Here is a 24,315-nt window from a genome sequence, read left to right as displayed (position 1 = left end):
GTTCAGCAAGGAGCTGACACTTAACACATAACAGCAGATCTTGAGATCCAAGTTCACAAACCAATGTCTTAACAGAAGTGCCACAGGCTGAGACACCTTGGCCTTGGCTCTGTCCAGGGTGTTGTGCCTTCTGGGAAGTCAACAGGCCTTAAAAAAAAAACCCAAAAATTAAAACAAGCAGATCAAGTCTATACAAAGCAGCCGCAGATAGGAAGTTCATGTTGGTTTCGTCTTTCTCTTCCGTTCGAGGACGAGTTTCGCTCACTTCAATGGTACATCAAAGGGGAAATTCTTTCTTTCTTAAAAAATAGAGAAGTAGAAGAGAACAACTAGTTCCAGTGGTGGAGTTAAAGTGATCATGTGGTGATCATAACAAAATTGTTTCACTCACATGGTATTTGCTGCACTATGCCACGTTACACCGATGAAATTGGTTGTGACAGTGTAAATGTTATAAATTTGACTGTCCTTTGTGAGCTCTGCTGTCACAAACTCAAAAACACCACTTCTTAACCCCAGGCACACCAACCCCTCTCTACAACACGCACTGCAATCCATGTTCCTAGAGGGGGAGGGCATTGCAGAGGGTTTATGAGGAGATTAAAAATGTTTTGTGGCTTACAGTGTGGTAATCTGCGCTGGCTCAATCAGGTTACTTTGCGTAGCAAAAATCCACTTGGAAAGGTGGCAATACTTCATCAAGCTAATCGGATGGGACAATGCACAGTGAAAAAACCACCAAACACACAGGCGGCAGGCGGTCTTTGAATTGCCAGAGACAAAGTGTTGTCTCCATCATCTCCTCTTGTTAACCACTGGCTTTTCATATTTGTGTTTTCCATGTGGCTAAGTGCCTTCTCCAAAGGCACGAACATCGAACAATTAGGGTAGAAAGTGAACTCATTGGATGTTAAGGCTAGTGTCATACATGGGAGCCCTTTCTCGGTGCTATATACAGTAGCTTTTGTAAAGCTGTAGAGTTATGGTTCACCACTCTCACAGTCCGCCTACTGAGGAAATCCATGCCCCACTTTACAACACCTTATATAACTCGGCCTTCAGCTGAAGACAGATATGCTATAACATAGCAAGATAATATATGGCACTAACAAAGGATAGATCTCCCACCCCTGGGCCATAAAAATCCAAAAGCATTTTACAGTGGAAATAGACCCTTGAACTGGAACCCAATTGTTACCATGATTTTGGACAGATTTTCTAAGTTCGTATACATGAACAAACCTTCCCTTTGATAGAAACAAAAGGACCAACTCTTAAGCCTGTGATAACAAGCAATTCTTTCTGGAGCTGCTTCCCTTACAATCTATATAAAGCAGATATGGATACTATTGACAACGCTAAATAGTTTCTATAGATATGGGTACATATAAGCTACTGGGTTAAGCTACAGGTTTAGAACCCATAGTAATAGTATGAAATAAGGCACAAAGGTTAAAACCCTAAATGAGTCTACAAAGCTAGGCTCCTATTCCGTGTTAGTGGATAAGTTGCAGAAAGTGTTTCTTGATGAAATCACAGATTAGAAACAGGTTTTAGGATTCTAGCTTTAGTATGTAGTTTCGGGTTGGAATCTCCCATGAAGCCTCGTGATTCTTAAAAAAAAATTAAACAAGAAAAATCAGTCAAGTATTAAGTTATGACATTTGTTCTATTACAGATGCACTTAAACTCAATGATCTCACTTACATTCTTCTTACATACTTAATCTCCTCCCGGGTACTTACACCAGTACAGTGTTTCAACAAATATTATCCATAGAAATAATAAGCAAAACACTTTACATTATCTAACAACGAAAAAAGTAGACTCGTTTGTCCTCATTACATTCAAGAGTGTTTTAAAAAACAGCAGCATGGGAGACAGCAGTCCAGACAGAGGCCTAATAATCTACCCCTTAATGGAAACTTCAAATGTCAAAGACACATCAGAGAGCAAACCAAAACCAGCAGGTATACACTATCTGATGAGAAAGTTCAACATGTGAACAACAACAGTGACATTCCCTGATGGATGGAGGGTGATGCGATAGTCTAATGCTCTCTGATGATGATGATAAAGTATGCTTATCATGTCCCTGCAAGCCACCTATGAACTGTCAGATGCACATATCCATCCTGTCAGTCAATGCACCTCTCACCCACGTAACACTAAAGGGGGAAATTGCTTTATGGTGCTTCGTGCATTTCTTTGAAACGGTTTCCTTGTTAATTACATTTCAGCTGGAGAACTTAAAATCACACTGCCTGGCCGGTTTATCTATTCCTCAACACGTACCTGCACAAATCGGCAAAGGCCTGGAAATTGAGCTTCTTCATTTTCTTCTCGCTGAGCCAATATCCGACTCTTCGGCCTTTCAGGAAGGTCTGCATCTCCACTTCGCTCCTGTTTCCCTCGCTCTCAACGATGTGACTCAAGTCTCAACCTGGACGGGCGGAGAAAACAGGAAAAGGGTAGTCTCACAGCAGCCTGCCAGCTTGGGGAACCAAAAACACAAGTTCGCCACTTGTTCTTGTAATACGAGGACGCAACCTACAGCTAGCGACGAGGCTCCCTGCCGCTCCTGGAACTTGCAATAACACCAAATGTCAATAGGATTCCCACGGCTGGCCATTATATAGACACCAAGCCCCAAACCATAGTGGGTGTGTTTTAACATTTGCAAGCTAGTAAACAAGATCGGTTGGTCCCACGGATCTCTTCCCCCTCTCCGTTGCTAACCGAGATTGCTAACGCTAGCTAGCTGGCTAAACGTGAGATCTTCATATCTAACTAACCCACGGCATGCAATAAGGAGTGGGCTAGTTTGCTAACAAAGCTGGCCAACATATAAATGGCATTTCTCAATATCAAAGAAGTTCTTTTACTGACGTGAGCTGGCGGCTGACTTACTACGGGTAAAGCTGTGAAATGTTGTGTGGATAGCTTTAGCAAGCTAACCTGGCAGTTTTAGCCCTAGTTCCTCCAGAATTGTCTTGTCTTCGGGAGGGGGGGACTAGCTCGGACAGTTTTCCATCCTCCTTTCGCCTGGTGCTGAGGTGAAGTTTTTAAAACGAGGTGACAGATGTGACAAACACAGGCGGAGATATTTCTCCCGACGTCCCTCCTCAGTCTCTGGACACAGGAACCGACAGCACACACCCAACACAAATCCGAGAGACCACACCGTGCTCTGATACCACACTGTGGCTAGGCAGCGCGGCTGTCAGACGGCAGCCCCAGTCTGTCCCCCCTCGAAAGGAGCGTCACTTTTCCCTTTCAATTTAATAGAACATAATAGAGTTGAACAGGATAGAACAGAACAGAGTTGAACAGAACAACAGAACAGAATAGAATATAGTAGAAAAGAATAGAATAGAACATAATACAGTAGAATAAAATAGAACGGAGTAGAATACAACAGAAAAGAACAGAATAGAGTCGAACAGAACACAACAGAATACAACAGAATAGAACCACTTTATTTTCCCCATAGTGAATTTAATATGTACTACCCAGTTTGAGACAGAGAAACAAAATATGATAATAAGTTATACAAATACAGTATCCTATAATATAAGAGTAGTTACTCCACGTGATTTTTATTTGAGTAAATCTACTCTCATATTACCCTGGAAATCAACGTGACTCCTGGATGTTATACGAATAGATTATACTTATAATTACAGTTGTTGCGCGTAAATCACAACTGTATTAATGACTTATGCTAATAGACTAATTTTATTGTACTGTTTACACTAAAATATTATACTAAAATGCTGTACTGCTAATATACTGCAATCATATACTAATACATCCATCCATCCATTATCCAAACCGCTTATCCTGCTCTCAGGGTCGCAGGGATGTTGGAGCCTATCTCAGTAGTCATTGGACGGCAGGCGGGAGACAGGCTGGACAGGCTGCCAGGCCATCACAGGTACTAATACACTATTCATTCATTCATACTACCAATCATATACTAATACACTATGTTAATACTAATATTAATGATTGGCTTGTGTGTATTTGTGTAAGTGTGTTGGTGTTTATACTGTATCATGTTGCCTGCTGTTTTAGCTGTTGACTGACAACCCTTTGTCATTTTGTGTTTGTTTTGACTCTTCAGTACTTGTGAATTGTACAGCACTGGGTAAACTGGGTTGTTTTTACATGTGCTTTATGAATAAATTGACTTGACTTGACATGAATATATTATACTAATATACGTTGATACTATTGTACTAATAGTGATATACGATAGAATAGTATTAGTGAAGTAGGCAATATTAGTAGTAGTACTCATATACTTTACTAACACTATTGTGTACAATAATAATAATAACACTTTTTATTTATATAGCACCTTTCCAGAGCTCAAGGTGGCTTAACAATAGTTACTAATCCTACATACTTCATAATACTACATAAAATATATAAAAATCTACAAACTATATAAAACATCCATCCATCCATTATCTGAACCGCTTATCCAGCTCTCAGGGTCGCGGGATGCTGGAGCCTATCCCAGCAGTCATTGGCGGCATTATATAAAACATGTAAAAACTAATTTCCATTACAAGTATAATCAACAAAACTAAGGGGAAATGACCTTTTTCGTGACCTTGTTATCGTGTCTTCACTGTAACCACAGTCATAGATTTAAAAATGTTCTAGGTGTTTTGGGTGTAAGCATTATTTTCACAGCCAATACTTTCACTTGGCAGGCGAAATGTCACGACACCTATGGAAATGTTACAGGGGCGCCATCTTCTGGGAGAAAAGGTGTTTGTAGATTCATTACGGAGTCCTGCAAAAGAAAAAAGAAAAAAAGGAAACGTTTGTAATTTATGTAACTTCAGTTTCGGTTTTCGGGTTTCTGAATGACAGAATTTAAACAAATACTTATCTGTTCAAGTACGCAGCGTCCTTAATGCTAGCCATGCGTTTTTTTTCCCCCATCTTTGTTGCTCTGAATTTCACAATCGTTTTGCCAATACCCAACAGCAAAAGATCACACATGTTGAACATGAAAAAGGGATAAAATCAATAGACATGAACAAATGATTAAAAGCATGGCTCACAAAACATCCCCAACCCTCTCCTCGCAGCCCAGCCTCCATCCAGGACTGGCCCCTCCCAAACCTCGCCCACTTTCTGATCCTCTCCAGGTAAGCGATTATGTGTCCCCATGTTTTCTCACTCTCCGCGTCGATCCTTAATGATAAATCTACATCCTGCCTAACTGCAGTTTTATCTTTTTTCTGGGCCCCGTTGCTCCACCGGCTGGTTATTTTAACAACATAACACAGAAATACGCTCTCACATATGGACATTACGGTTGATCTCTCTCTCTCTCTCTCTCTCTCTCTCTCTCTCTCTCTCTCTCTCTCTCTCTCTCTCTCTCTCTCTCTCTCTCTCTCTCTCTCTCTCTCTCTCTCTCTCTCTCTCTCTCTCTCTCTCTCTCTCGAGACGTCTCCGGCGAATCACTGGAAGATGTTATCCTGGACGCGGATGACATCCAAGAGGTTTTCAGTCTGTTGGCCGGCAGTGACCCTGTAAACTGCTCTTACCCTCAGGTAATTACAGACACATCGCATCGACTAGCTCCGCACGGTACAGAACTAGGCTGGCACTGCCTTTCTGTACTACTTTTTTTCCCCACTTTTCATTTAACTTGAACCCGATACTAATGTAAAAACAAAACGTTGCAGGGGTATGTGAACAGAAAAGCTGTGTTTGCCTGTAGCACTTGCACTCCCAGGTTCGCTAAACCTGCTGGGATTTGGTGTGAACTAGCCTAGCTAGCTTAGGGTGACCAAACGGCCTCTTTTCCCCGGACATGTCCTGGGGGGCGGGTTATAAATTCATGAAAATGTCCGGTTTTCTGTGGTAGGTTTGCGTGTTGCTGAACTGTTATATATTATATTTTTACCGATCTTAAGCAAGCCAGCTGCTTTATCAGCGATGTTAATGGCAAGACACTGCTACGTGTTGCCTAGCAACAGGTGCAGAGGAGTCTGTGAGGTGGAGAATCTGCAGCGGTCAGTATTTAAAGTTTAAACATTTCAAACGTCACAGAATTTAAAACAACTTCCTATGAAACTAAACTAATATATTGATATTATATTAATTTCTGGCGTTAGGTGATGTTAGCTAATTTGCGATTGTTGCTCAGACATGTTGATAAACAACTTTAATGTTGGTGAAAATTCCTCTCAAAAGCAAATGAAGACATCTGATCCTTTTTAAAGAAGAACCAAAGTGTCAGTAACTGTTTACACATGATTAACTGAGAATGTTCTGTAATTAATCCAAATATTAATCTTTGAAATTAGTGTGAGAATTATTTACTATTTAATGCCAACCCTTCCTTTTCCATTAGTGGCTCAAGAGCAGAGTTATTATAGTATATGTGACATTAATGTGCTGCTACTTGTATTGTAGTAAGACATGAGTATTATTTATAAGCTAAACTAGTCACAGCTTGTCCAACTGATTTGTTTGACTATCAGGAATAATTTTATTCTGAAAATCCTGTCAGCAGCAGCCTGAGCAGCACAGAGACACACAGACAGGTGAGCTGCAGCCTCTCAGGTGAGCTCTGATGTCATAGTGAAAGATCTGAGATCTTAGTTCAGGGGTTGAATGAAAGAAAAATAATACAAAGTTTTTGAGATAGTGTGCGCATCACTGGCTCTGTGTCATGAAATACACAAACTGAAAGCCAGAATCTCAGGTGAGGTTAGAAAAGCTCACAGCAGCTGTTACAGAGCAGCAGATTACCCACAGGTTTCTATACATTTGTTATTATAACATTTCATGTGACAGAAGTTATGTTATTTTTAAATATTAAGTGTGGTCTCGGATTTAAGTATTCTATCAAAATAAAATGTAAAAATCAGAGAAAAGATAATTTAATATGCAGGTCAGTACATACATATTCATTAGTGAACATGTTGCAAGTGAGACTCTTTATGTGCCTGGAAGAGAAAAGAGACAGAGAGCAGTTAAGTTAAAACCAAACCTACACCCACAGGACCATTACGCATGTACTTAAATAATATAAATAATAATTTTCTATCCATACAGAGGAGGCCTACTTTAAATATATTCAAATTATAAGGTATCTTTGAGTAAACTCCGAGTATCATCGAAGTATCTCGAGGCTGGAGGCAAAGTGTCCTCTTTTTTTTGGAACGCCAAATATGGTCACCCTAAGCTAGCTAGTTGAGTCCCTGCAAATTTCAGCAGCTATACTGACGCTTGTTTTTTAGTCTTAGTTCAGGACCCATTATTCATAAAGCTTTTCTCTTAGGCCACCACTAAGAGTACTTATAAATTGCACTAAAAGTTTTTAGTTTTTTCTTAAGAGTAATTCACAAAGCATTTGAGACCAACTTCTAGGAGGACTTTACCCACTTAAGATGAGATAAAAGTTATGCTTTGTTTGACAGCTATTTCATTATATTTTATCCAGACCTTAATTAATAATTATTAATTATTGCATTTGTCTTCAAAGATGTCAGGGAAGAGGCAAATGAGCATTCTTTCATGCTTCGCTGTGAAGGATCAGCTCCCTAAAAAGGTGGCCAGGTTAGAGGAGGACACTGGAGAAGGCAGTAGTGGAGGACACTGTGGAGGAGGCAGTGGAGGAGACAGCGGAGGAGACAGCTAGGGTGTCAGTGGAAGAAAATGATGAGGACACCATAGTAGATGAGACAGTGAAGAAGCCACTTGAATCAGGGAAAAAGAGAGGATTAAGCGGAGCAGCCACCTATAGGTGTTCCTTTAAGAAGGAATGGTCAACCCGATGGCCATTCATCACAATGGGAACCACCAGCTCCTTCTACTGGTGCTCAGTCTGCAGACAAGAGAACTCCTGTGCCCATCAAGGCATGAGGGACATTAGCAGGCATGTGGAAGGCAAGGGACATCAAGCCAAAGAACAGGCTCTAAACTCAGCCAGCAGTGTTACACAGTTCTACATGCCAGCAACTTCTGTTGGAAGCATGAGTGTACAAGAGGCCAAGGTACATAGTACAGGAAAATCAAATGGCTGGTGGCAATGTTTGCAGTGTCCTTCAAATTGTTGGTTGTATTACCATGAAAACTTATCTAATGTTTATGATTATTTAATCAATTGTTTCTATTGCAGACCAGGAGAGCTGAGGTGAAGGTTGCAGTTGCAATGGTGCAGCACAATGTTCCATTTGCCGTTGCTGACCATTTCAGCCCCTTGTACAAAGAATGTTATAGAGACTCCCCCATGGCTCAGAGCTTTAAGAGTGCAAGCACCAAAACAACTTGCATCATAAATGAGGCAGTGGCACCACATTTCAAGAAGGAACTGGTGATGAAGATGAGAGAGAATCCCTTCACACTTGTCACAGATGGCTCAAATGATACTGGTACGAGTTTAACAACTACCAGTTATTTGTATGTTTGTATCCATTTCTACATGCACACTCATACAATTTTTGAACAACATGTGGGTTTAGTTATGTACCTTATTGTTACAGGTCTAGAGAAGATGAATCCCCTCACAGTGAGAATATTTGACATCAACAAAGTTGTGCACACATTCCTTGATATGTGCACCACCAGTGGACAGAGCTGTGGCACTGCTGAAGTGATTTATAAAAAAATCAATGACACCTTGCAGGAAAATAACATCCCGTGGATAAATTGTGTAGGTCTCTCAATTGATAATGCTCCTGTAAATACAGGTGCCAAAAATTCAATTGCAGCCAGAATGCTGAGGGAAAATGGCAGCATTTATATACATGGATGCCCCTGTCATATTATCCACAACACTGCCAAACATGCAGGGCAGAAGTTTTTGGAAGTAAGTTCAAACATGTACACTTTATATTACCAATCTGTTATGCCCAATGCCAAGTAAAACAGTTTGCTGTATAGTATTGTAATAAATCTTTGAATTAATGTATTACAGATTTCCGGATTTGATCCAGAGGACCTGATTGTGGATGTTGGGTACTAGTTCAAGGGAAGCACCAACCGTAAAGGTTACCTGGCAGGTTTGTAATTCAACCAGCTTTACTGTTATACAACAAAATGCATACATTTTTAATTTGTTTGCTATTGATGTTATATGTATATATATGTATATATATGTATATATATGTATATATATATATATATATATGTGTGTGTGTGTATATATATATATATATATATATATATATATATATATATATATATATATATATATATATATATATATATATATCGATTCCAGAATTTTGTGACTTCTATGGGAGCAAGTACATGGAAATACTGCTGCACATTTCAGTGCGATAGTTAAGCCTGGAGAGGTGCATTACACAAATTCTGCGGCAGTATGGGCCACTTACCAGCTATTTTAAGTCTTTAAGTATGTTGCTTATTTCATTGTCAGTAGTACAGGTGCATTACACCAGACTAAATATGTACTTTTAAGCACAATCTGTTTTTATTTACAGATGAGAAACAACCAAGGTTTAGAAGGCTGGTGGATGCATTTTCCAACCCCCTGACTGAAGTCTACCCCCTCTTCTTTCAAGCAACGCTGCCAATGTTCTCCACACTGAACCTCCTTCTCCAGACAGAAAGGTCTTCCATCTTCCTGCTCCATGGAGAGGTAAAATGCAAGGGCTGGGCTATCCTGCTGCCAAGTATGCCTGCTTATTTTTCATTGACTGATATGTTGTTTTTCAAGAAATACATGGAAATCTTTTATGAACTAAAAATTTGCAGATGACGAAGTTCATCATGAAACTGTGTGCGAGGTTCATGAAGCCGTCAGCACTACAGGGCTGAGAAGTCCATGACATCCTCTACAAGGACTCACTAAACCAACTGCCAGGTAATACTTTCAAGTCTCACATAAGGAGATAAAACTGTATGCTCATTGACCTCAAATATGCTTTTTGGGAAGATTGTTGTTGAGTAGGGTGATATCTCTGATGTGATGGAAAAGGCATAAAATGTATGCAGGCATACAATGTAGTATATGTAGTCTGGGTTAAATAGCATGCTTACAGAGGAATACCTTCAATCAATTATTGCGCATATCTTGCTGAATCTATGTGCACTTACTGTATGTCTGTCTAGTTTTGAGTTAAAGTGTTGATTGCCAAGTCAAATTACTGTGCGTCTACCTGATGCATTTGGGGCCCGATTCTCCCACCCCTGTAAGAGTTACACACTGCCAGAGAAGAGGAGAGGAACAGGAGGGGAAGAGCAGAGGAGAGGAACAGGAGCGGATGAGCAGAGGAGAGGAACAGGAGATGAAGAGGAGAGGAAGAGCAGAGGAGAGGAACAGGAGAGGAAGAGCAGAGCAGAGGGAGAGCAGAGAAGAGGAGAGGAAGAGCAGAGGAGATGAACAGGAGAGGAAGAGCAGAGGAAGAGGAGGGGAAGAGCAGAGAAGAGGAGAGGAACAGGAGAGGAAGAGCAGAGGAGAGGAGAAGAACAGGAGAGGAAGAGCAGAGGAGAGGAAGAGAAGGGGAAGAGCAGAGGAGAGGAACAGGAGGGGCAGAGGAGAGGAAGAGCAGAGGAGAGGAACAGGAGGGGGAGAGGAAGAGGAGGGGAAGAGGAGAGGGAGAGCACAGAAGAGGAGAGGAGAGGAACAGGAGGGGAAGAGGAGCGGAGAGGAAGAGCAAAGGAGAGGAGAGGAAGAGCAAGGGAAAAGGAAAGATCCGGGCACGGGGGGGGGGCATCTAAGATTATGTTGTCCTGGGCCCAGGTAAGACTCTCAGCTGGCCTGAATTTGCCTTATCTCTTTCTGTTCTCTGTCTGGTAGGAGAAAAGCTAAATGTTTGCTTCACCACCAGAGCTACCCTCAACAGGCTCCTTGAGCCTGGAGACATCACAGCTCAGGAGGTGCAGCTATTCTAGCAGGCAGCACTGGTGTTTCTGGTCAGGGCTGTGGAGTATGGACTTTACAGACTCCCCCTGAAGGAGGCCCTTCTGAAGCACGCAAAATTTGTTGATGTGCAGCAGAGGGCTGAGTGTGGGGTGGAAGATGCCCTATACTTCGTAGACAGGCAAGGGTTTCTACATTTTCCAGAATTTCAACATATTGAATACTTTAAGTGTAATTTTGATCATGGTCACGAAACAAATCCTTAATCAGTTATTTATACATGGTGCTCTTTTTAGATTTCAGGAACTACTTCCTTTCCATGGGCCACAGGAACAGGACAAGGTGAGTGAGGAGTTCCTGGAGTACCAACTCATGGATATCCCCATGCCCCAAGATCCCACCACCTTTAATGTTGAGGAGTTTTGGGGAAGTATGTCCTCAACAAAGAGCAAGGTAAGAAATATTTGGCACCACATGACATAGACATAATTAATTGAAATAATAAAAGTAAAGCATTTGAGTAATAGAGGCCCTTGGTTCCTTTTTTCAAGGTGACCGGTTTGAGCCAGTTTGGGAGGCTTTCCAAGATAGCTGCATTAGTTTTAGTGCTCCCTCATTCAAATGCAGACGCTGAGAGGGTTTTCTCCATGGTTGGTCTAAACAAGACCAAAACGAGGTACAGCTTGGCACTTGATGGAACTCTGTCATCCATCATGGCAGTTAAAATGGCTGTCCTGAAACCACAGTGCTTCAAATGGGAGCCACCAACCCCTGTGCTGAAGGCCTCAAAACATGCCACCAACACCTACAATAAACAACACTAATATTATCTCTCTCTCTCGCGCGCACACACACACACACACACACACAGCTGTGTCTTTCTTTGAAGTTAATGGCCTCATTCTCTCATTTCCACTTGCTGTGGAAATTAGCTTATAAGAACGCAATCTGAGATAAGTACATGGTGGGATATATTCATTTTCACTTCATATAATTTACTGTTTTTATTCTGGTTGTTATGAGCTCTCCATTTCCATGGAAATACATTTGGAATATTCAAAAAAGTGAGATTCATGAGCTTGGTGTTTTACTGTAAGACAGATTGTAACCTGACATCAACCCTGTCGTGTGTATTCATCATGAACAGGTATACGGGCTTACTGCGCATATTAAGTAACTTTCTCCTGTTCTCGTTCAGGTCACCAGTTCTACCTGCACTAAAAAATGATGAATTAAATGAATATTTTTATTTGTATGAATTTATGTGTCATTTATCAGATCAGACCCCCCACCACTGCCGCCGCCAAAATCTCACTCTGAACTCAGTTCAAAACTTGAGAGCCCTGGTTATGCCTGCGCAGAAAAATGCCACAATGGACATGATATCTACGAGCTGTACACTAAAAGGTACACGAATTAAATGGGAACGTTTTTATTTTAGGGCAGGAGTGGAGCAATCTTATCCAGAGAGGGCCCCGTGTGGGTGCAGGTTTTTGTTCTGACTGATCGGTTGTACACCTATGTCTTAATAGTCGAGGTCCCCAGCAAAGACTGCTGGTTGGTTAGTGGGATCAGGTGTGCAACTGCTTGGTTGGAACGAAAGCCAGTGCCCACAAGTGGCCCTTTCTGGATAAGGATTGCCCACCCCTGTTCTAGGGTATTGCCCTCCCATTAAACCACATAATGTGAGAAAATCAAGCTTACTCTTAATTTTATCACCCGGATCCCAATTATTGCCTGCTGTCCTGTCATTTCTCTACAGAAATTTTTGCTGCGACTGTGGAAATGACAAGTTCGGAGATTTCCAGTGCAAGTTATTTCCTGTAAGTTGTTTTCTAATAGAAATCATCTTCTAATAGAAATCATATTTTAAGGCTTGTCTGTGGATTACGGAGATTGTTACCTCTGTGTCTTTTGCAGGTTAAAGACAGTCAAAACGTTAAAAACCTGTACAGTCACAACTCCCATGGTACATACTGCTTGTGCGATCGGCCCTATCCAGACACGGATGATAATTTGACACCTTTGGTCTGTGGCGGAGCTATCTTATCCATCCTTTGATGAGTGCAATACTTTTTTTCATCCTTCCCCAGGTTAATGATGAGATGATTCAATGCATCATCTGTGAGGACTGGTTTCATACCAGGGTAAGTTGTGAGTCAACGTCGGTAAATTTGAGCTGTTTCGGAGAGAGCTCTGAACATATGGAGAACTGCCTACTCCTTATTTAGTGTTCATCTCCTCGTCTGCTCTTCTTTGAAAGCACCTGGGCTGCCCAGTGGTGGACTCCGAGGAACTCCAAGAAATGGTTTGTGAGGCTTGCATGAATAAAGCTCCATTCTTATGGACTTATGCTGCTCACATTGCAGGTGACTTTATTTCCCTTATAAAGCAGAACATTGAACTTGGACAGCTGTTGAGATGTACATTCAGAACACACTATTCAGAATTTCACAACTGTTATATCTTAACTTTTCTCTCTCTCAAGCACCACCATTAATCAAGGCAAGTCCTTGTGGAGAGGAAGTGGAGCTCACTGTTGATAAAGACAAAAAGAAGTGTGATCCATGTGAGAATGTACCCGAAGGGTCCACCAGCAGCCTCGGCTGTCAGAGTGAGCAAAAGGTGAGCAAACTTGAACCAGTCAAATGTGTTGTCTCTAAGTGGCATGCCTCTCCTGTGTGGCTGCTAATGTTAGGTTTGTGATCATAGAAGGTTGAATCAGTTCATCTGGATACAGCGTTTATTGACAGATATGTTTCATCACTCATCTAAGTGACATCCACACTTATAAACAATACAGTTGCATAATGACCAAAACCAACGACCAGTTTCATATGCAAATATTGGTGTGACCATTAACTACTAAAGACTAGCTTGGTCTAGTCAGAAAGGTCAGAAAGGCACGAACTGAGGAAGCCTCTTGGATGAGAGGTGAAACATCTTCACGGATATATACCAAATCCAGTTGCACTTGATTCAACTCCTTTGGATAACCATGACCTGGATGAATGAGAACATTCACAGACATTAACTACAGTTTCAATGGCCATGTGTTATATTCAGAGGATTCGGGGATGTTTGCAGGCGCAGCCGCATTATAAGATGGTGACAGATATACTCTTAGCACCCCACGGTTCAGGGTTGTCGTCCTTCTTAACAAAGAGAGAACGACTGTTGCCATCTTATAATCCTGTGATTGCAAACATTCCCAAATCCTCTGTGAATAGTCCACATGGCCTGTAGTTAAACTGTAGTTAATGCTCACACCTATATTTGCAAATGAAACTGATCGTTATGCAACTGTATTGTTTATAAGTGTGGGGATACCTGCAGTCAGTTTAGACTGAAGATGTGACTTAGATGAGTGATGCAACGTATCTGTCAAACGTATCCAGATGAACTGATTCAACCTTTGATTTTCTTACCTGGATTACTGAGCATGCATAAAGACGTTAGGTTGATGATTCAACTCATTAGTGTCACCAGTCTGCCAGTAGATGGGGCTGGTGGGTAATGAGTATGTAAGGCCCAACAAACAGGCTTCAGCCCCTTTCGTGCTTTCTATTCTACTGGATAATTAGAGGATAAATGATCCATGGGCCTCAGCTTCCCCTACTCTGGGGGCGGCTTTGGCCAGCCTTCAGTGGTTAGCTTACTGTAAACAAGGATGATTTCATTGAGCACATCCTCTCATCGTGTCACTTGCTGCTAAACTGGCAGGATCTGAGCCTGAGTTTCACCTGCAGTGCTGCGAGGATTTGTTGGGGATTTATTTAATGAACCATGAGTGTCATCCTCATTTCTTTTGCCTGTGTGATACAAGCAAAAACCTGATCTTTGTTCTCAGCCCGCTATTGTTCTGAATGACGTAGGAGGCTGCACACAGCAGTTACCCTCGCAAACGGAGTCACCAGGAAGTGACGGACGAGCCTGTGAAGGCCAAGGCTGTAGCATGCAGGCTGAGGGAGCTGCAGGCCCAGGGCCCTGTAAGGCCAAGAGAGGGAGCTGTGTTCTGGCCTTACAACTGGCGCTCTCAAATCTGCACCTGTGTCAGCTGCAAGGTGCATTTCAAAACATTATTCTCTTCCATTACCTATATTCTTTGACAGCTTCAAAGGGCAACATTAGGCCAACTTGAAGGTGCTTATTTTGCTTTCCATGTAATCTTGGTTCATATAAAATTACATCCATCATATTAATAAGCAAGTGCTTCAGCAATTTCGGTTAAACTAATTCCTCTTCAATCTGTTATGTCAATACTCAGAGGGCCTATGTGGAGGTGGGAGTGCAGTTTCTGCTGGATGAGTCGGACACTGTTCTGGCCTATGAGAACAGAGGCATTATGAAGCCGTTTGGTAACGACCTGCTGACGTCATTCCTGAGCTCAATTAACCGTGTGGAGCAGCTGGAGATGATTTACTGTGAGGATGGGGACCAATTGCATCCGTTGAAAGGAAGGGGAGGCTAGAGGGCAGTGGAAAAGATGTCGGGTCAGAATGGACTATAGGCTTGAGGAGGGTTTAAAGCTTGGATGAAGAGTTCGTTTTACAGAAAACGCTGTTGGTTTGGTTGGGGACTGATTAATAAAAACGGTCTCTTCTCCTTAGATTACAATGGACTGAAAACAAGGCTGGAATCAATCTTACAGGACTCTGCCAACGATGGATAGGTGAGAAGGGATGTTTAAACAAGATGTGGTCTTAGGTTTGAATTAATTATCACATGACAAGATGATGTACCTGAGGTCCAAGGGTGTTTTGATCTATCAGTGCCTGATCAAAATACCCAATTTATTAGATGTAGTGAGAGATGTAAATTGTCTTGTTCTGTTATTCTAATTGCATTTGTTCTATTGTTTCACATTTTCCTCCTTTTGTCAGGTGGTCCCTGTGGAAGCCATATAGGAGTTCCTCTCTAGTCTGCCAAGGAAAAGGAGTCCAAAAAATGCCAGGTATGGGAGAGAAGGCTCCTACCATCCTTGTGTATGGATCATGATATTAAAACTGAATGTGTAACTTCCTTTTTTTACTGCTAAATTTAAGAGGGATGTTGGAACATTTGCTACAAGTATGATTTTTGACAACGTGAATGTTAAGAGCCATAGGAACCAATTTCACATTGTGGGATTTGATTTCCAGGCACCATTTGTCATGTCTGGTGTATTTTTTCTTGTCTCTAATGGTGGCCTTTTGAAGCCCTTGATGTCACTCCCTTGAAATTTTGATTGATTTTACTTGGCTCAGCTGCCTTTTAAATGACTTTTTTTTGGGTTTGTAAAGAGAACTTAAAATGATGATTGTATTGCTTTCAAATTTGTTAAGACCTGTGCATTCCTGTCAAGTTTGCGCTCTACATTCTCCTCTGGTTACATTGTAATGAGGTTTTCTTGTTGATAATAAAGTTGCCTTTATCAATCCTCTTGGGGAAATTCAGTTACTGCAAATTAACCTGTCCCAGCTGTGAGCTGTGTAGCGAAGAGCAGTGGGCTGCCGCCTTGATGCTGCGCCTGGGGACCAACTCCATTTCTTTTCCCATTGCCTTGGTCAGGGGCACAGACAGGACTATAAACCCTAACATGCGTGTTCCTTTTGATGGCGGGGGAAACCGGAGCACCCGGAGAAAACCCACCGCAGACGCGAGAACATGCAAACTCCACACAGAGGATGACCCCCAAAGGTTGGACAACCCTGGGGTTCGAGCCCAGGACCTTCTTGCTGTGAGGCGTCAGCGCTAACCACTGGGCCACTCTTATAGATTAGTGAAGCAAACCTCATGTATTAGTAATGTGAAGAAACATCATGTTTTTGGATTCATCATGTTCCCAATAAACTATTTACATTACTCTAATGCACAAAATGACCAGGGTGAAATCGATGGTTACATAATATCAAACCAGTTTATTTTGAGGATGCCCAAGTTTACCACTGTTTTGCACCTTTTGAGGTGACAGTAGAAAAATAGATTCAGTGAAACTAAATGCGACTCAGTACATCAATCTACAAAAGTGTTTGTATGATACCACACAAGTACAATGTACCTGTTAAATTCAACACAAGCAGTCACACATTTTCAGATGGTTCAATTTCAAAGGTGCTAAATAAAAACTATGTACACAAAATGAGCTACATGAGTTTTCAAATAACTATTTGATGCAGGCTGGTAAGCTGGTAGAAAAGGCTTGCATAGACATCAAAGTCACTTCTCCAATAAAAGCCCAGCCGCAGGCGGGGGAAGGCACTGGCTTCTCTACAGCAAAGAGCAGAATGAGGACTTTTTTTTCCTTTTTTTTTTTTATTCAGTGGAACACTGTCCTGGAAAATAAAACTACCCAACATGAACATGGGGAGGACTCTGGAGTTTTGCATTTTTTCCCCATGAAGCAAGCTTGATGGAAAAATGATTTTTCTGCCTGGCAACTTCAATACCACTAAGCAGAGAGCTAATATCTTCAGATCCTCTACATTTACATCCTGTTACTTAAAAAGTTTTGGGGAAAAAAAAAAAGAAGCATCTAAACAAACATTGTAATCCACACCATCTACAATATTGAACAAGCGGCCCAAAATGCGAAACATTTAATAAGACAAAATAGATTCTGACACACAATCTTTGACGTATGCCACACATTCCTGGTAAGATCATGACAGAGACAAGTACACAGTGATGTCCACTACAGTACAAACACAAACCTTCAACAACCACTAAAATGTGATAGAAATCATTAACAATTCATCAGAACAAGATGGAAATCAAATCGGCTATATACAAAAGCAATAGTACATTGGGGATATGACCAGCTAATGCTCAGACAGCAATTGCCAATGTCTTCGATCAAAGATTCCTTTTGTTCGAAATTCACTTGTTCATTTTCCCTTAAATTAATAAACGGGGTTGCTCCTGAAGTGCAATTTTGCTCATGTGTCATACAGAGGTTGTATAATGTGAAGAAACAGCTGCTGGCTGTAACAGGCCTTCATGTGTATACTTGCAAGCTTCTGTAGCTACGGCAGCTGTGGAAGCAGTGTTTCTAACAGTATTAACTCTGGATGTGCAGGTCCAGGACAACCTATGAGGTGGCAGGACAGAGGCCAGATGGTATAAAACGTTTGGTAAATCTTGGGCCCCATTGCAGAGGAACCGTGAATTGTCGGTTTTTCTTGTGGATAGTCAAGATGACATCATACTTGATTGAGTAAAAGTTGCTTAAACTGAATATTCCAAGCAATGATTAAGGCTTTCAGACTTGATCAGTTGATGCTATTGAAAAAGTGGAGGGCCCCAGCGCATCGGCCACAGCATCCTGTGGTCAGCCTGTGGTTAATCATCTCAGAGCCTAGTGCTGATATGTACATACAGACCTGACTACAGATGGGAGTGTACAGTACTGAGATTTTTTAAACACCTGTGTGTACAAAACTAGTCCTTGCATACAGTCGCACACAAACACATACACCTGTTTCAGCTAAAACACCATTAAACCACCAACACTCCATTTGACCACTGTAGTCTGTTGCCATGGTACCCATATGTTTTCCCCACTGTATTCTGGTAATATACCTGCCTGCATGCCTCCTTTCCTCTCCTCTCCTTGCTCTACTTCGAAAACACCAGACTACTGCTTCTGATGCCAGACACTGCCTTACTTGGTGCCGCACACCATTACAACCCAGAAAGACAACTATAGAATGACACACACTGCCAACCTATTTCCCGTCTGATCCAACCCCTGCCTTGTGTGACCTACCCTCAGCCCATCACTCATCAGCACTCAGAACCAGGGCCAGGAAAGGGAAACTAGTCAGCTGGGTTGCAATAGGAATGCTACAGGAAGAAATGAAAGAAACAAATCTAGGCAGGAAGCAATACAACCAGACATATTTACACATGATTTATCGCAATGCTATCTCTGTCCCAGACAGTCTGCTGTTGTTCATTTGCTCAAATTGAAATTCATATCCAACTATTACCCAGTTCTGTAATGGGGATATCAACAGTCAACAATGAGAGTATGTGTAGTGTCTTTTTAAACTATCAGTTTATTATTGAGCTACATAAACTGTCACAATCTACTCAAGAATGACTCACACAGCATGGAGCTAACCCTTCTATTATCAGCCAGGCTCAAAACACCAATCCTTCCATGCCCATACAGTTCAAGTCATGCCAGCAAGATTAAGGCCGACTTGAAGTGACCAATTCCAACCATAGACTGTTGACCTACAGCTCTCACGTTTTTCATGCTGCAACTGTGTGATGGATAGCACAGTGTGACAGAGGTAGGACAAAAAGACAGAGCCTATAAATAGAAAACATCGACCACCCCTTTTCCCTGCCTCTTTCTCACAGACACACAGACACACACACACACTCATACAAATTAGTGCTTTGCTATCCATTACGAAGGGAGGGCAACTCCTCCCATCTTCCCTTTTCATAACTCAACCCCTGGTCCTTTATCTGGGGTTAAAGTGCAGATTTCTTGTAAGGATAGTCTGGCTTGCTGGGGGACCTGCGGTCTCTTGCAGCCTCCTCACTAATACTGTTTCTGTGAGGCTGCTGGAGGGACCCTGAGCCTGATGACTCTCCAGCTGTAACCATCTCTTCTGGGGCTTCCCTTGGGCCCAAGTGCCTCTCTTCATATCCATCTATGTTTCCACTGGGGGAGCGCAAATGGCCCAAGCCATGAGTTAGGTCTGTCTCGTTTGATCGCCCCCTTGGGATATGTCCCATCCTTGGCTGGGCCCCAGATGGGCTGGCAAGAGCTCCGTCCTGCCTCTGAGAGTTCATACCAAGGACATCCAGCCGCAGGGGGTCTGGGGCAGTCCGCCCCTGAGGGTGGCCTTGGGGCTGAGAGTCAGAATGATAGGAGGCTGGGAAGGAGCTGGAGGGGTTACAGCTGTGGCTGTAGAGGTCCGGCCCTGCAAAGGAGGGCAGGGGGTGAGTGGAGGTTGGAGTGGCAGGTCGGCAGGAAAAGTCATACAAGTCGGGGAACTCTGCTTGGGCCTCCAGCTTGGGTTCAGGGGCGTGCCTCTTACAGGAGTGGCCGTGCCCAGGACCAAGGTTGTGGCTGAGACGAGTCGAAGTGCAGGGCCCATGGGACAGGTGGTGACTGGGGGGACCCATGGGACTGTGAGGACCATCCCTTTCCATCTCCACCATGTGCTGCTCTCTCAGGGACATAACAGACACGCCCAGTGCAATGTCAGGCATGAACTCCCTCATCACAGGCTCCATGCTCATCTGGATCAGGAGACACAAACACACTCATGATTTAACTGGATGTTACAGCTGCACATGATCCCAGCCCAATATCCCCACATCTGTACTCACACATAAGGCAGCCAGAAAAGGACACTGTCACTGTATGTACAAACTCACCGCCTGCTGGTCTGAGAGCAATGCTCGACCCATAGCTTGTGGGTTGGTGCAGTCTGGGGGCTGGGGCCTGTGCACAGAGGAGTAGTCTGAGCTGCCATGCTTGACGGCTGCATGGCGCTGGAGCAGGGTGCGGTTACAGGGGTAAGAGAAGGAACGAGTGGGGGTTGGCATGGGCACACGGGGCCGCCATGCTCCCTTCAGCTGTGCGTGACCGGGTGTGGCAGGGGGGTGGTATGGAGGAGGTGGAGGGGGTAAAGGAGGGTGGAAGCCCGCTAGCCCATCCAGATCAGTGAACATGCTGTCCATGGCTGGGCTGCTGTTTACTCGACAACGACCCACCTGGCGCAGAGCCAGAATCGGACTCTCATCACCAAACCGTTCATCTGGGAAGAACTTGTAAGGGTTCTGAGGAGAAATAGAAAAGTTTAATTGAACTCACGTGGGATATCCCTTTCAAATTTCCCCAACACAGAGACTTTTTGGGACCATAGCAACCAACCAACCAACCAACCAACCAACCAACCAATCAATCAATCAATCAATCAATCAATCAATCAATCAATCAATCAATCAATCAATCAATCAATCCATTCAGTAAGGTCTCTCTCCCAGAGAATGTTAGCAGTGTGTTGTGTGCTACATTTCAAGCCCTGTTATTTTCCAAGCCCTGGCCCTCCCTGTACCCTCTTGCCCCCAAGGACAATATCTATGCTCTCTGCCCACCTGCAGCAGCTCTGTGGCTCCATCTGCCAGACCAAACTCTCGCAGCACACGCAGCTGTAACTCATAGCTGACGGTGGCTCCCTCACCACAGTTGAGGGCGTAGGCTCGCTGGACTTGCTCTGTGTGTCTCAGTTCCTGCAGCCTCCGGATCATCTCTTTCACAACTGCCAGCCGGGGCACTGAAACACAAACATACTTGATATTAACAGATCAAGTGGCTCCCGGAAGCTTAGCATAATGGCACAATATTGAACAAGTCAAACTTGAAATAGTGACAGTGTTGTAATTTAGTAATTATAATGTAATAATGCAAAGCTTCAATACTGATTCCATTTAGGGAAGTCTTCCTTTAGCTGGCCCCCCTCCATGATGCTCAAAGGGCAAAGACAACTTTTAAAACAGTGTCCCTGGAGCTGGTAGGGATTTTGTGTCTTGCTCAAGGACAGTTGAGCAGGGCACTGATGCAAGGTTTTAAACTTGGTAGAAGGAAGGTTTCCCTCACTGATAGGCCATCCGGCCCCCCACCCTGCATCTTCCTAAATAACAATCTTACCTGGAATTTCATTGGCCACCACAGTAGGAGCAGTGGACTGGTTGCCAGCCATTTGTTGGTGGTTGATCATATGACAGCACTGAGGCACTGCATTGTTGACCATGTAGAGGGTGTCTGGGACATTGGACATACGTACTAGACGCAAACGCACCAGGTCTGTCTGCTCCACCATCATCTCATCCAACACAGACTGAGGAAAATTAGGCAAGAAACAGAGCATTACATGGTGACAGCTTACAAGCACAGCTATAGGTAAAACTAAAAGAATTCTCGATGAATGGCTAGCACCACCCTACTAACACTTCATCAAATAATTGAGTCATTTTGTTTTACTGATATGCTCAAAAATATTTAGCGGTGGATGGTCTTACATTTTATCCAGCTAACAAGCAGAGCAGAAAATGGAATTCCAATCAAAGAGGATGAGGAAAGGTTATACAAAAACGAAGTCTTCACAAAGAATGCATCATGCAATACTCACACTACCGGACGATGAGTTTGACTACACAAATGTTCTCAAAGTTCATAATGGCTGGACTACCGTCTTTATAAAGCCTCAAACTCTTAATTTCTGTTAACTCTATGGTTTAAAGGAATTCCACTGCTTCCGGCTTTGCCTGGATCCCCCTCCCATCAAACATAAGAATGAGTCGCACCTTAGCCTCTTCCACATAGGGAGAGAACAACCGAGGGCGCACATAGATGCCAGCGTTCTTCTGCCGTAGCCAGGCATTTGCTTTCCCACCCTCGGCTGTAGGAAGCATGTCTGATGGAGGAGTGCTAATCAGACCCCTTTTAAGCTGTAAAGAGGTAGAGAAGCGATTAAGCAATACTCTGTTTATAAAGGACATTATCACTCTCCTAAAAATATGCATGGAGTAGTTAAGTAAAAGGCAAGTGGGGAAGTCCGAACCGTGTCAGCCAGGACGTCACTGTTGGCAGGCAAGATATGCTCAGTTCTGATGAAGGGCATTAGAGGAGAGAGGATCTCCTTCAGCTCCTCCACATCCAAGTCTCTCCTCTTCACCCCCCTCTTGTTGACACTGTGGGCTGTGCCGCTCAGCAGGTTGGGCTCTGTGTAGACAAAATACACTGAATTCGTCCTTATCCACACTTCATGAAGGTTTTCCTGGGTTTCATCATTTTGTGGTGATTGGTTTAGCTTTCTAAAACACTCCACTCCATGCTTTGACTAACAACCTTGATCATAAACAAAGATCACAGCATTTTCAATAAGTCCGGAGCCCTCAATGACACAAGAACAAACATGATGAAAGCGCTCCTTGGAGCCTTTGTTTCCGGTAAATTTAGACTCTTTTTTTATAGAGTTTTTCAAGTGTATTTTAGAGGCTCTGGTAACTGGGTAATTTCTCAGAGCCATTAGGGGGGCTGCTCAGAGGGTAATTATAGACTGTATTATCTTACCCCTGTCTGCCATCCTCTTAATAAGCTGCTGCTCGCCCCACTTAACAACGTACTTGAGAATGTCCTGTTCACTCGCGCCTGTGAATGAGACCAAGGTGCAGCGAGAGAGAAAGAGACAGACAGACAGACAGACAGACAGACAGACAGACAGACAGACAGAGACAAAGTGAGAGAAATGGGGACGTCATAAGAAAGGGAGAGGGGGGGAGGGGGAGAGAGAGAGAGAGAGAGAGAGAGAGAGAGAGAGAGAGAGAGAGAGAGAGAGAGAGAGAGAGAGAGAGAGAGAGAGAGAGAGAGAAAGAAATGGGAAATTGGATGAAATTTATTTAGACTGGGTTAGAAATCATGGTAAGAGGAGCTCCTGAATATGGGGAGGGTGAGAATACAGTATGCTCAAGACTGTCACAGCGAAGCCCAAATCTGGCCCAGGGAGTTTGTTTGTCCGGTTTGATTACAACACTTCACATCAACCATTCTGTTTGATGGCCAAGAGTCTTGGCAGAGCAGATGAGCGTTCAGCTTACATTAGTTTCTGGGTCTGAAAGCAATTCCCACAAGGTTCAACGCAACTGTTGAGACCCCGTGTGTGTGTAGTCATGTGAATGTGTTTCATTGTGTTTATGCATTTGTGTATGAATGTGTGCACTGCATTTTCAAACAAGAAATCACAGCAAACAGGTCAGGCTCCTGCTGATTTGTGGGAGGATTGCCGTGAGCTGAAAAGGAAACTTAGAGCACTTAAAAAATAAAATGTTATGCCAGCCCTCCAGATGGCAGATGTGCTGGTGGCTAGTGTTTTTTGGGCACAGTGGGTGTTTAGAGATGACACTGTATTGTTTTACCTGAAGGTAGTCCGACTGGATAGCGTTTAGTAGGTGCTCTTTGTTAAGCTCATAGAGGACATCGGAGGTGACGACTTGGCTGAACTCCTCACAAAGGAAATGCATTGCCTGCCGGTGGACCCACTTGGAACCATAGGGCTGGGAGCTCCACTTCAGAATGGGGACGAGAGAGTCCAGGGACAGGCTCTCCACCACAATGTCCTCACAACCTGGGAGAAAGCAGGAGACAGACAGGCACCGCTCAAATTTACACCTCATTCACATGATCAGTAAAATCTAGCGATGGGTATCGTCAAGATTTTAATGGTGCTCTTGCCGATACTGCATATCGATCCGGTACTTTAATGGCAATCTTATCGGTTCTTTTTTTTTTTTAAGAGAAAAAACAGAACGAATCAAGAAGAGAATTAGGATTGCTTTATTTTCTCATGTCTGGACAGAGCATTACTTTTAATCGGTAACCCATGTTTGTATAATTTTGTTAACTCGTGTGGGCTCTAGGCTGCCAGCATACATAACATACCTGT

General features: G+C 43.0%; 3 protein-coding genes and 1 long non-coding RNA gene across 5 annotated transcripts in view; 2 read left to right on the top strand and 2 right to left on the bottom strand.

Annotated features, from left to right (window-relative positions):
• The window catches only part of itpk1b (inositol-tetrakisphosphate 1-kinase b), a 42,365-nt gene extending 39,191 nt beyond the window's left edge, over positions 1-3,174 (bottom strand). Inside the window, exons 1-2 of one of the 2 annotated variants that reach the window (XM_056295653.1) lie at positions 2,911-3,174; positions 2,296-2,443 (exon numbers count right to left, since the gene is read on the bottom strand). In XM_056295653.1, the coding sequence (XP_056151628.1) occupies positions 2,296-2,390 (95 nt within the window). In that variant the 5' untranslated portion in view covers positions 2,391-2,443; positions 2,911-3,174. The remainder of the gene's footprint in view (positions 1-2,295; positions 2,444-2,910) is intronic. The other variant, XM_056295652.1, reaches the window with a different exon arrangement.
• A 1,898-nt stretch (positions 3,175-5,072) lies between these two features.
• LOC130126006 (putative E3 ubiquitin-protein ligase UBR7) lies at positions 5,073-16,117 on the top strand. Its single transcript, XM_056295381.1, has 13 exons — positions 5,073-5,190; positions 5,470-5,576; positions 5,712-5,785; positions 12,206-12,271; positions 12,627-12,687; positions 12,785-12,892; positions 12,958-13,011; positions 13,128-13,233; positions 13,353-13,489; positions 14,740-14,928; positions 15,132-15,288; positions 15,475-15,536; positions 15,748-16,117. Exons 1-12 carry the CDS (start codon positions 5,073-5,075, stop codon positions 15,534-15,536), a joined length of 1,239 nt encoding a protein of 412 aa, XP_056151356.1. The 3' UTR covers positions 15,748-16,117.
• LOC130126771 (uncharacterized) lies at positions 9,619-11,019 on the top strand. Its single transcript, XR_008811733.1, has 3 exons — positions 9,619-9,640; positions 9,757-9,865; positions 10,802-11,019. It is a non-coding gene; the product is annotated as an uncharacterized LOC130126771 (long non-coding RNA).
• A 627-nt stretch (positions 16,118-16,744) lies between the features above and the next one.
• The window catches only part of btbd7 (BTB (POZ) domain containing 7), a 28,043-nt gene continuing 20,472 nt past the window's right edge, over positions 16,745-24,315 (bottom strand). The window contains exons 4-11 of the mRNA XM_056295858.1: positions 23,789-23,997; positions 22,947-23,022; positions 22,435-22,595; positions 22,178-22,321; positions 21,522-21,711; positions 20,969-21,147; positions 20,246-20,650; positions 16,745-20,107 (exon numbers count right to left, since the gene is read on the bottom strand). Coding sequence (XP_056151833.1) covers positions 19,331-20,107; positions 20,246-20,650; positions 20,969-21,147; positions 21,522-21,711; positions 22,178-22,321; positions 22,435-22,595; positions 22,947-23,022; positions 23,789-23,997 — 2,141 coding nt within the window. The 3' untranslated portion in view covers positions 16,745-19,330. The remainder of the gene's footprint in view (positions 20,108-20,245; positions 20,651-20,968; positions 21,148-21,521; positions 21,712-22,177; positions 22,322-22,434; positions 22,596-22,946; positions 23,023-23,788; positions 23,998-24,315) is intronic.

This window comes from Lampris incognitus, chromosome 16, assembly GCF_029633865.1.
Source record: "Lampris incognitus isolate fLamInc1 chromosome 16, fLamInc1.hap2, whole genome shotgun sequence".
Taxonomy (NCBI): Eukaryota; Metazoa; Chordata; class Actinopteri; order Lampriformes; family Lampridae; genus Lampris; species Lampris incognitus.
Note: the sequence above shows the minus strand (reverse complement) of the source record. Positions and strands in the feature narration are given on the sequence as shown.

Bases quoted from the DNA above. Each gene is read 5' to 3' on its own strand.
- LOC130126006 (XM_056295381.1), top strand. From the start codon at position 5,073: ATGGCTCACAAAACATCCCCAACCCTCTCCTCGCAGCCCAGCCTCCAT. The intron at 5,786-12,205 runs GTGTGAACTAGC...AAAACTTGAGAG, and splicing joins GCTAAACCTGCTGGGATTTG to CCCTGGTTATGCCTGCGCAG. The intron at 13,490-14,739 runs GTGAGCAAACTT...TGAATGACGTAG, and splicing joins GCTGTCAGAGTGAGCAAAAG to GAGGCTGCACACAGCAGTTA.